General features: G+C 40.0%; 1 protein-coding gene across 3 annotated transcripts in view; it reads left to right on the top strand.

Annotated features, from left to right (window-relative positions):
• The window catches only part of eya (eya transcriptional coactivator and phosphatase 2), a 162,813-nt gene that overhangs the window by 64,829 nt on the left and 85,097 nt on the right, over window positions 1–12,887 (top strand). For all 3 annotated transcript variants that reach the window (XM_065229273.1, XM_065229267.1, XM_065229272.1), the window contains one exon: window positions 9,821–9,867. In XM_065229273.1, coding sequence (XP_065085345.1) covers window positions 9,821–9,867 — 47 coding nt within the window. The remainder of the gene's footprint in view (window positions 1–9,820; window positions 9,868–12,887) is intronic.

Here is a 12,887-nt window from a genome sequence, read left to right as displayed (position 1 = left end):
TAGAGCAACCTGATCAAGATGTTACACTTGGTGGATGTCTTGTTCACATATGATCGGAATAGCAATTTGCTATCGAGGATCAGACCAAGGTAGACTACTTCACTCGACCATTCAGTGGGAGTGCTATCAAGATGGACCTTGATGTTAGCAGGTGAATTCGAGTGTGGAAGCAAAATGGTTTGTGTTTTAGCTGCGTTGATACAAATCTTCTAGCTCGTATAGATGATGGAGGTGGCATCTGTAACATTGACAAGATACCACCACCCGGCAGGGGAGGAACGTCAGACGTGAAAATGTTGAATAGGATAGGCTCAAGTAGGCTACCCTGAGGGACCCCTGCATCAACGTTGAACGTATCAGAGGGGACATTGTTCAAATAGACCTGGAATGATCTGCCTTCACGAGGTACATAGATCGGAAAGTTGTATCAATGCAGCTTGTACACTAGGCCATCATGTATTGATGTAGATTAGATATGGACTTGTTCCGCCGGCTGAGTATCAACTTTGCGAATAGCTTCGAGATGGAGGACAAGAGGCTGATGGGGCGATAGCTTTTGGCACTGATAGAATCTTTCATCATGCACTACTACGGGGGTGTCAGCGACTCTAGACATTGCCTCCAGTACGGCAGGCTCATGGGGGCTCACCATGGTTTGGCCAAGATTATGAGTAGGGATGGGTCCGAGTTCTGGTCAACAGAGGAAAGCGGAGGAATCGGTCTCGACTTATTTTCAAAATTTTGGTCTCCTTTCAAAACGGTTTTGCACAATCTGGGAGAGAGCGAATCTTGTTGGCAAAATCGTTATTTATGAGTTTCACCATCCTGGATCAAAAGTGAATTGTTGTCATATTGGCTTTTCAGATTAACGGTGGAGCAAAACTCAAATGTTTTATGTTCAAAGTTTCCATCTTTGGACTTGGTCTTCTTCAGGGGATATAAAGTTATACCATCACGATCTATAACTAAAACTAGCAAAGATAAGATACGAATAAGCCAAAGGCCTGATGAAGCTCCCAACCCCTGAACCAAAACGTTGACGATAAGACTGGAAAGCCAAAATTTAATGACAAATTCTTCAAGATCTTCACACTTCTTCGAAAGTCTAGACTAAAATGTTTGGTGTATCTCTAAAGTAATTGGAACTGCCCTAAAGGTCTGTGAACTTCAGTAATGTTCTCTAGGCTTCCCTGGATTTCTCGGATTTTTTGAAAAATTCCTACGATATCCTTGACGATAATTAAAATTCTTTCATCTAGACTGAAGTTCCTGATGATTTCGATATTACCTTGAAGCCCGGAAGGAAGTTTCCTTCAAAATCTTTAAACTTTCCTGAAGTTCCCCAAATTTTCAATAATAAGGCTTGCACTCGAAAAAAAAATGCACCATTTTGATCCGTGTGTAACTTTTTTATCCGTGGGTAAAAATTGATGAAAATCTGGGTATAACTAGTTTGGAGTGAACTGTTTACCTGTGTAAAATTTCATAACAATCTGTTCAGTGGTTATTGAGATGTCATCGAAACAAGAAGAAAATCGCCGGAGAATTTCGCGCGCCGTCATGGAAAATCCGACTGCGACCATGAGATGGATCGGAAGACAACTGGGAATCACCCATACAACTGTGTCTAGGGTGGTAAAATCGTTTAAAGAGTCCCAGACGACCGAGCGGCGGGCTGGAAGTGGAAGAAAATAGAAGGCAGCTGACCCTGTGAAGGCCCGGAAGGTGTTGGATTATTTCAAGCGTAATCCGAACCTTTCGATTCGCGACGCGGCTCTGAAGGCAAAGTGTTCCGCCTGGTTCGTTCAGCTGGGCTTCGTGTATTCAAGGTCCGGAAGGCACCGAACCGGCGTGATCAACAAAACACGGCGGCCAAATCCCGCGCAAGGAAGCTGTATCGAGAGTTGTTAACGAAACCGATGTGTGTGGTTATGGATGACAAAACCTACATCAAGGCAGACGACAAGCAGATACCGGGGCTGGAGTTCTACGTTGCCAAATCACGGTTTGATGTTCCGGAAGACATAAGGAAGAAGAAAGTGGACAAATTCGCCAAAAAATGCTTGCTCTGGCCGGCCATATACCAATGCGGTAAACTGAGTAAACCGTACATCACAATGGGTACCATCAACAGTGAAATTTACCGCAACGAGTGCCTCCAGAAGCGTCTGTTGGAGGCGAGACATTATTTTGGCCGGACCTGGCATCATGCCATTACGCGCGATCGACGTTGGATTGGTACAGAGACAATAACGTTGTTTTTGTACCAAAAACCGCCAACCCCCCAAATTCACCAGAGATTCGTTCGGTGGAAAGATTTTGGGCCATAATGAAGGCCAAAGTTCGAAAATCGTCCAAGGTGTTTAAGAACGAGCTGGAGTTGAAGAAAGAATGGATGAAAGTGACCAAAAAGGTAGGCTCCACCATTGCACAAAATGTAATGAGGGGTCTTAAGGGAAAGGTGCGGGCTTTCAGCGATGGAAAGGAAATTGAATAAAGTAATTATGCCGAAACATAATCCATATGTATTAGTTAATTCCCTGAAAGTTTCAAGAAAATCCGACTTAAAATAAATTTTTGGCGTACACTTTTGTCTTGTGCATTTTTTGGAGTATTCTGGAATGTTCTCTTACATTCCCCAATTTTTCAAATACTTATCTGGATTTCTCGTAAGTTCTAACGATTTTCCAAATATTTATAGCATTTCTTTAAAGTCACCGAAAATTTACAGATTTTTTTTTTACATTCCCGAAATTTGCGGAATAGGGGAAATGGATGTAATGTCGGCCTAAATGCCCCTAATTTGGGCCCATACATAAATTCAGCATCAAACTATGTTGATGTGAGGTACAGTTGTTTTTAGATCAGCAGGTATGAAACTAATAACTTTTTTATAGGTCCTGAAACACTTTTGAAAATGCGTGCAAGAAATGCTTCCCATTCGAACTTGTACCCGGATTTGAAGAAGATATTAATAAGTTTGTCGAATATTGGGAAATACCAAAATCGTCCAAATACCATATAACCAAGTTTCACGTGAAAGAGTTTTATAACGCAACTGGACAAAGTTTGGGTTGGCACAACGAGCAGGCGTCCGAATCGGTTCACAGCGACTTTTTATTGATTTGGGAAAAAATACAAGACCACGAAAACATCAAAGATATACAAATCTCAACATCTGCGTGCTGTCGTTGACAACAATAGTGGTCATTTGTGTTAAACCACTTTGAGATTCATTAATTATATTAAGGTTTATTAGTTTATAGTTAATTTAGGTTTATTAGTTTACAGTTTATTTAAATAAAACTTAAGCCTTAAATTAACGTACAAAACCCTTTTTAATTCCAAAAATTAGCAACCGTTACAAATTATAACCATGTAATTAATATATAAACACTCTGCAATCGACATTTCATGTCATGTTGCATGCAAAATAAGCATATGTGATGGCATTTCACTGTTTTTAGTGAGATTTATGCAGTTACGCCTTTAAAAGGGCGTAACTCGAAAATGCGCCCTACGATTGAATTATTTTTTTATAATAACGGTCAGAGGAGCACCGTGACCGTCATAATGACGCGTTCATCTAGATAAAATTGATAAATAGCAGATTTTTAGCGATGGGCCCATTATTAGATTCATAGGCCAACATTAGAGCCATTTCCTCTATTCCATAATTCTTTGAAACATTATGAAAGTCGAAGCAATTAATCAATGGAATTGTTCTGAAGTTCTCTGATCTTCAACGAAATACTTGAAACAATCCTAAAAAAATGAAACTGCTTAAAAATCTTTAAACTTCTCTGAAGTTCTCTGATCATCCCGGACTGTCTCGGACCATTGCTGATGTCTACGGAAATTCCCTGAGTTTCGTGAAACTTCTGTAAAGTTCCTGAAACACCCTTGAAGTTAATTTAACTACCTGAGGTTCACTGATCTTCCTTGATGTTCTCGGAGCCACCCTGAAGTTCCTGTAACTTTCCTGAAGATCTTGGTACTGGCCGGGCATTAATGCAACAGCCCTAAACATCTATAAACTGCGCTGCCCACGGCTGAAATTCTCTTTACAAAATCTAATCTAATATTTTTTAAACTTGAACCTGAACCCTGAACATATCTGGACTTTTGTGAACTTCCCAAAAATGTCTAAAGTTCTCTGGACTTCTCTGAAATTCCTGGAGCTTCTTGAAGTTTCTCAAAATTTAACTGTCCCTCACGGTGCTGTCCTAAATTTATTAAAACTAACCTTCACAGATCTTTAAGCTAGCCTGAAAGTCTGAACGTTCCTGAAGTTATTTAAACAGCTTTTTAGATCTTTGAGCTCGCCTGATAATCTATAGTTCTAGCTTTCCTGTGGTTCATGCAACTTTTTTAATGTTTCCACAGTTTTCCGCAAGTTCTGCTATGTTCCTAAATTTAATTTCCATAGGATCCTAAAATTTTTCTGATAATCATAAACTGCTCTGCGTTTTTAGCATTGCCCGAAATAACGTAATTTCCTTTAAGATCTTGAAACTTATATGTTGTTCTAGACGTTCTTGAAATTTGCAAAACTGCCTTATAATTCTTTGGATTTCCATAAAATTCTTAGAACTTCTTGAAGGTTGCCGTTTGATGTTAATGGAACTAACATGAAGTTTTTTAAATTTTCCAATAGTTCTCGGAACTCAATTTAAGTTTCCGGAATTACTCGGTTTTATGATTTGCTGAAGCTGGTGATTATATTGATTACGAAAATCATTACTTTGGAACCTACAGGGGTTCGTCAATTGAATTATTTAGTGCATAAAAAAAACTACTTAGGGGAAATGGTTCTAATGTTGGCATATGGATCTAAGATTGGACCAATAGCTAAAATCTGCTATTTATCAATTTGTCGCTGTCGCTATTAAAAATTTAGTCGATTGCTGAATTTATGTATGGGCCCAAATTATGGGCATTCCCAAGTAACATTTCTGGTTTTATAAGGGTTCTGTAGAGCATGATTTAAGCTTGTAGAATGCTATAAAACCTCTATAAAACTTTCAATGTTGCTTGGATTAGGCCGACATTACATCCATCCCTATTAAAGATTTACTTCGTAAAAAAACGTTTTTGAAAATAATATCAAATAACCCACAAAACTGAGCCGGCGCCGGTGGTGTAGTGGTAAGCGTGACTGCTTTCTAATACCCCAATGGGTCTGGGTTCAATCCCAGCCGAGGTCGGTGGGATTTTTCTGAGGCATAAAAAATCTCTGGTCACGTCTTCCTTCGGAAGGGAAGCAAAGCCGTTGGTCCTGGCCCATGTGTGTTGATGAATGGGTGCGATATCCTACCCAGGTGTGGGAGCTGCCTTCCTGCACATTCGATTGCCGTCAATGGATGGCAATCGATGTCCGTCGGTGATTGGCACTAGATTGCGGAACAGAGACCGACGTTAAATAAATGGAAAAGAACCCACAAAACTGGTATATTTTTTAATCAGAGTGACATTTAAGAACCGGAAATCGATGTCTGATGCCATTTTGAAATCCAAGATTGTGGCATCCGGTTGCAGAAAATTGGAAAATACCATCAAATACCCCACAATATGGGTATTTTTGGAATTAAAAAGACGGGAAGGACCGGAAATCGATGTTTGACGCCATTTTGAAATTCAATTTTTTTCCTTTATTAGAGAGACTTTCAGCCGTGGGCATCGAAATTCAAGATGGTGGCTCCCGGTTACAGAAAAACAGTCACACGTCACCCCGATTCCAAAAATACGCATATTGTGGGGTATTTTTCAGGATTCCAAAGTGTTTCTGTAACCGTAAGCCACCATCTTGGATTTCAAAATGGCGTCAGACATCGTATTCCGGTCCCTACACGTCACTCCGATTCCAAAAATACCCATATTGTTGGGTATTTAACAGCATTATTCTGATCTCCTGAAACCGGAAGCCTTCATCTTGAATTTCAAAATGGCGTCAAACACATCGATCCCCGGTCCGTACACGTTTCCCCAATTCCAAAAATACCCATTTTGTGGGGTTTTTGACAGCATTTCCCAGTTTTTCTGTAACCGGATGCCGCCATCTTGGATTTCAAAATGGCGTCAAACATGGATTTCCGATCCCTGAACGTCACTCTGATTCCTAAAATACCCATATTGTGGAGTATTTCACAGTATTTCCCAGTAACCCGAAAAAAAAACTCGTTATTTGAGATGTACTTCGTTAAACTTTCTTAAGCACGCCATCGTTTATTGGCAATATGGTTGAAAATTTTAAAACTACACTGGAGTCGCTTTTTACGCGGTTTTTTTTTACACGGTTTTTTTTACGCGGATTTCGGAATTTACGCGGTTTTTTTTACGCGGATTCCGGAATTTACGCGGTTTTTTTTACGCGGGACGTATCACCCGCTTAAAAAGCGACTCCAGTGTATAACACTTCGGAAATTTCGAATTATAAATGTGCTAATTAGTTGGCCATTTTCAACCAGCCCGTCAATTTCCAGCAAGCGCTTCCAATAATTTGATATTACGTACACACAAAATTCAGCGTATTTGTAGTTCGGTGTCAAAATTTCAGCTCAATTGATCATAACAAAAAATAGTTGCAATATGCCTAAGTTGGCTAGTGTTCGCACCCCTCCGGTGAGAATGAAAAATGATTTTCAAAAGTAGGTATTTTGACGGACAAACTCAACTAAAATATATTCAAAATTAACAAACTAATCACATTAAATTAAATAAAATTTAGGTTTTCAACGCCTACTGCAAGTTTTCAATGCCAATCTACCTTTGGCGGGCTCAGGTCCTATCAATTAATTAAATAAAATACACTGAACAACATGTCACCTTTGAATGAAAATTGGGCTATTGTGGTAATTTAAAAGCCACCACTGTAAATTGAATACTGCGTAAAAAATACTTCGTAAACGGAGGTTTCCGTGTATTCATTTAAAGAAAGCTGATAAATCGGTTATTAATGAAATAATGCATTTCTCAGTGTAGAAGGCCAAATCCTGTAAAAAGCATTACCGAGCAATGACAATAGAGTTGAGTGTGCTGTGCATTTTAATTTGATTTAAAGGTGTCATAATGAAGGGTTTGATCAAATCAGAAACAGGCATCTTCCCCGGGATACCCGAAACATGTTAGTTTGTAACCATTGTTGTCTTGTGTACTAGATATGGCTACCATTAAACTATTAAACTTGCGTTCTCAGCAGTGTTGGAAAAATCATCAATCAAATGATATTTGTCCGCTCTCATACGCTCTCAATATCATGTGTGGTATTGGAACAAAATATCATGTTGATCATATTGATTTAACAAGCTCCTTTGATATTGCGAGACTATTCACAACGTGCAAAAATCAAGCTGAGAGTTGACTCAACACATGATTCCGTTGCTCATCGTTTTCTTAGAAAGAGAAAGTATAGTTTGCTATCTATTTTTACTGTTCACCGATGACAGACACGAAGTGACATCTGCCAGCCATTATGGAAGTTTCGGTTGCGTTCGGGTGTAAAGCAAAAATCGTGAAAATCAATCTCACCACAGTTTGTTGAGATTTGCAGCTGGTGAGTTTTGTTAGCTTGATATTCTGAGCTGTGATATCACAGCTTCCAAAATCAACCGCAGTTGTTTACTTGTTGATTTTAGTCTACGAAAATCAAGCGTGATCTTGGGCATTGGTGAGATTTGATTTTTTGATATTTTCCCAACACTGATTCTCAGTAATCAACATTGGTCTTCTTAGTGAGAAAAATAAACGATGATACTGATATTTGACTATGCATCGGAGTCCTGGTCCCCGAACCATTTCTTGAATCCAATCTCAAAACAGAGGTTCATAATCGTCTACAAGAAGAGCTGAGGGCCAGAGTTTAATGTGGTAGAACTTACATCCCGTAACGTACCGCGAAAAGGTGATCTCAGTGAGGTTTGTTTTTTAGCTTCTGAGTAGCAATTTATCGAAAATATTAAGTTTTGATTGATGGAGGCTCATGACAGTTTGAGTATGAGTATAAACTACAATCTTAAAAAAGTTCACATTTTCAGGAAAAAATATAACATGCAAGCAATTGGTCCCGAGACTATGAAATTCATGAAAATCGATTACAATCAATGTTTTTCAATGTAAAACCACGGTTAAAATCGATATTTTTGTTTTTCTTAAAAACTAGAAGGACTTAATTGAAAGGTAGAGATAGTTTGAAAAGTTTTATGTACAATTCGATTTTACGCACAATTCAGAAACGAAAATGTGCATATAATCGAGGTAAAGGCTGACTAAAAGTAAATTGGTACGCCCCTCGCGCGCCGCTAGTACGCCTCTAGTGTTGGGAATCGAAAATCTTTGAAAGTGGTTTGTTTACACTTCTATAGAGAACAACTGGTGCAAGTATGATTAAAGTTGTCGATCGCGTTCAGAAATAACGTCAAATGGAACTCAAAAGAAAAAACATATTGTGCACAAGCACCTGGAAAATCCGGAGTGGTCCGGTTCCAAGCTGGCTAAAGTGCTGAAGATGCCGAAAACAACAGTTTGTCGAGTGCTCAAAACCTACAAGGAAATCCTGATTGTGGAAAGGAATCAGTGTACCTACGAAAAAACTTTAACCAGGGATTGTCAGCTGCGCAGCAAGGTGTTGAGGTGCGTTAAAGCCAACCCCGGTTTTTCGATCCAAGATGTGGCCAGAAGGTACAACGCCAGCTTTCAAACGGTGCGGAACATCCTTGCCAGGGAAGGATACAAGTCGTATAAAGCCAGTAAACATCCGAACCGACACATGAAGCAGAATTCCGTGGCCAAAAAGCGTGCAAGGTTCTTGTACGACCGTGTTTTGACGAAACACAAGGGCTGCAATTTGATTGATGACGAAACTCGATTTTAAGAAGCTTCCCGGTCTAAAGATTTACATCGTGACTGGACGTGGGGATGTGTCGGGAAGATTCAAGTTCGTGTTTGCCGACAGGTTCGCGAAGAAGGTAAAGATTTGGCAAGCGATTTGCAGTTGTGGCCTGAAAACGGAGCTATTCATCACATCCTCGACGATGACATCCCAAGTTTACATCAAAGAATGCCTGAATTTCTACCAATCAAAAAATACTGGGCAATTTCAAAGCAGCGACTTCGACAAAGCGGCAGGGCAGTCAAGGACATCCAGCAAATGCGGACTAAATGGAAGAAATGCGCTGATTCCGCGTCCGTTTCCACTGTGCGGGCACTGATGGGCTCCATCAAGAGGAACGTTCGAGATTTCGTTCGAACTGGAGAAATGTAACCATCTAATGCTGTAACTTTGAATTTTTAATAAAAGTACTGTAAAGCAACCATTAATGGACTTTTTAAACTCATTGAATCTCGAATTACAGGTCTTTTTGTGCGTACCAATTTACTTTTAGTTACTTATACATGTTTTAGGAAAAAATGTGATATTTTGAACCATCTTACGTAAGGGGCCGGCGAAATTATAATGGCGGAATAAAAAAATACTGGTTTAATATTTATCGATAAGGAACAAAATTATCAATTTCTACGAAATTCTAACTCCAACTATTTTCTATGGAATTGCTGCAAAGGTAAACGCTCCGAACAAATTTGATTGCAAAGATTTCAACCTCAGAAGAAAGGTTTGTGTATTTGCTCATTTTTATATGCGTTGCTTCCATCTTCGCTCAAACGCAGCGCTACTGTATCTTTCGCTTGGATTATGGCAAAGTTTCCAGTCTTCTTGATATGATGTCTTCATTTAACGGCAATACAGAATGGTTTAGATCTGTTTATTATAAACTCTGTGATAGTTTCACATTAATAACTGCTTTCTGTTTCTCTTTTGTTTCAGGGTAAAAGATCACGCACAGAAGGACCTGAATCTACAGAAAGAAGTCGGTTAGTATCGAGAAACATGTTTTTATAAGTTTAGTATGTCCTTACCTATGGATTTTATCTATGGTTTACCCTTAAGATTTGTCAAATATTTCCTTCTTTTTTTTGCTTTTCCAAATTCCAATTCCATAAAACTAGCAAGCAGTGATAAATGAAAAAAATGAAATACCCATCTCTATTTAAAACTGATTCAAGTTCAAATCACAGTGCCCTCATCCAGCCCACATGCAGCCAGCCAACCCGCAAAGCCATTACAATGAGAGCACTACTGGTGGAATAAATAAAATCTCAAATTACACCTCTGTGCTCCGAAATAATGGCTGCCTGCTGGCATTTAAATCTACCATCTGAATGGACCATATTGCCTGGATTGCTAACCCAAACGAGGAGCAACAGGATAGTTACGGGATTACAGAGAATGCTGAAGCATCTAGTTGAGCATCCAGCACCTGCTTTGTACCTTACGTACCTGGAATTGTAAGCGCTCGTCGTAGGCATTATGAAATTGGACCGCCTCTGGTAATCACTTCGTCTGCATATTTAGTTGGGCAAGTTTTTACTACTAATTTGCCTATATACACGGTGCACGTCAGACTGAATCATAAATAGATTCCCATCGTAGTTTCCATCAGCATCATCATTATGAGCGCACGCAACCCCGTCGCAGATGACGATTCTTTTGATGTTTTTCGCTTATAAAAAGAGAATCCCTTCCAGAACCAGACGTCAGTCAGTCATTCATCCAACGGCGACGGTGGCGGCCCCGAAAAATTATCACAAAGCAGGAACCAACCAATGTTCTAAAAATAGTTGTCTGACAGCCGTTTTGTGATGTGACATATATTCTCCGCTCTGATGAACGTTCTAGGCATAGATTTTTTTGCTGTTGCTTTTCCATCATAATTATATTCGCTGCAACATGGGAAAAGAGTCATCATAGCGCGATGAACATATAATAATTAGCGATCGTCAAGCGACCTCTTTAGCGGTTGCTCATTTGAATGCCTACTTTGAGTTAGTGGAAGAACATCACCATGTCAGATCCAAGTCGGCGGGGCGGTCGGTTCAACAAATGTGATGTAACATTTTTTTTTCGTAGGTTAAAGCTAATAACATAAAAAACGATCTGATTTTCCTCCGACGGCGATCGGTAGCACCAGAAAAGTATCAAATTCTACTTGAGAGTACATTGGGGACGACGAGGCGCGGTGTTGGAAAATCTACTCGGAAGCCGATTTTTTTACCCCGGCTCCGCAAAGTTAACGCCGGGATGCATTTGTTTATGCTCTTGAAAATCGTTAATTTATGGCGATGGGGATGGAGAACGACAGCAGAGAGGAATTTTATACGATAGCTATTTTGGTGCTATTGTTTTTGAAGAACGATGTGGTAATAACACTCGTATTACGGCATAATTATGTCGTCATGCTTCCGGTGCTCTTCGGAGAATGTTCAAAACTGTAAAGTTGTTCAGCAATTGGATCATTCAGTGCTTTATGGAAGGTTGGAATTATGCAAGCATTGTGTTGGTATGAAAAATCAAAATGATTGCATGCTGGCTCTACGCCTCCTTTGTCCAGTGAAAAGCATCCATTCTGCTCTTATCCGGGCTGAAGACGGTGTGAGATGTCGGTTCTTCACTGCTCACTTCATATTCAAACATCCACACCACAACAACGCATACAAAATTCCAATCGATGACTAACGTGTCAAAACCGCACTCACGAGACTGCCTAAATATCCCATCAAATACCCTCAAACATTATCATCATAACTGTGTGACATCCAGCAAACTGCTCTTTCGAACCGATATCGATAACCGAGCTAGCTGCCGTTTAGCATTGATTATCACTTTAATGGGCGGACAGGCGTTTATCTAAATATTCCGGGTAATTTGAAATTTGTTGAATCGATAACCAAAACCAACAGATCCCCTTCGTGGGTACGGTGCAATACTGCTAGGCTGCTGTGTGCTGGTCCATCCAATCGTCACCCCTGCTCATCTGCATATTGATGGCCTCCACAGCTATTTCCATCTCTCACTCATTCTCTCTCTCACAGCTTGTCTTGTTTGTTTTATCTCGGCATTTATTCGTCTAATTTTTTTCCATGTCCACCTAATTTCGTCCCCGCTGCGGTTGTCACACGCAGGGGTTTCGAGTTATAAATTCATGTTTTATTCATAGAACATTTCTCCTTCCCCTTGCTAACGTTAAGGCCTTTTACGGTCCCCAAGTGATCCAAGAACAACGAACGTACACTTTTCCCAGGCCCATCTCCACCGTCCGTCGATCTGAGTGATGGCAGCGATGGGTCCATAAATAAGCTGTCTCCGAAAAATCAGCCTCGAATCACCTCCCTCGGCGATAATGGGTGGTGCCCCACTGTTACCCTACAGCCCATGGCGAGAGGCAAGGAAAAGCATGCATACAGAGGGGTAGCGCTGGGTAGAATGATCGAATCTGTGCGAAAGTGTCATCCGTATGCAAATGCGATTCGTACGCAGAAGTGTAGTTCTTGCTGTCACTTCACACGCACTGGAAAGTTTGACCATAAATTTGCGCTACTCATCATTCTAGCTGCCGACGACGGAGTGATGAGTTGACAAATGTCTACAAGTAAGAGAAGCTCAAACATCGCCATTAGGATTGGCAATACATTTTTGACGTAGGACCACGTCTGTGATTTCTATATGGGGGTACACTTTGTGAAAACCAAAAATGGAACATGTAACAAAATTATGAAAGATTTTGAACGTTAATAACTCAGCAGCCCCTGGACCAATATCAATAATTTTATCATCAATCGATTAGAAATATTTCTACGCATCTGTTGAATTTAAGACATTATCATTTTTCAAAATTTCACTATTGAAAATTACACGAATGTGGAACTGTTGCTCTGATAATTGAAATTATCACCGATTGCCTGCGAAAAGCGATTTCCCTAACACAGATTTCAAAGTTGCATTCCATCTGGTCTCACCAAACAATGTTTATTCAATCACCGCGTGGTGTTCTCCG

The sequence above is a fragment of the Ochlerotatus camptorhynchus genome, unplaced genomic scaffold (assembly GCF_037179485.1).
Source record: "Ochlerotatus camptorhynchus isolate MF236.1 unplaced genomic scaffold, CSIRO-AGI_Acam_v1.1 ptg000024l, whole genome shotgun sequence".
In the NCBI taxonomy this organism is placed as follows: Eukaryota; Metazoa; Arthropoda; class Insecta; order Diptera; family Culicidae; genus Ochlerotatus; species Ochlerotatus camptorhynchus.
This window is presented reverse-complemented; position numbering and strand designations above follow the sequence as displayed.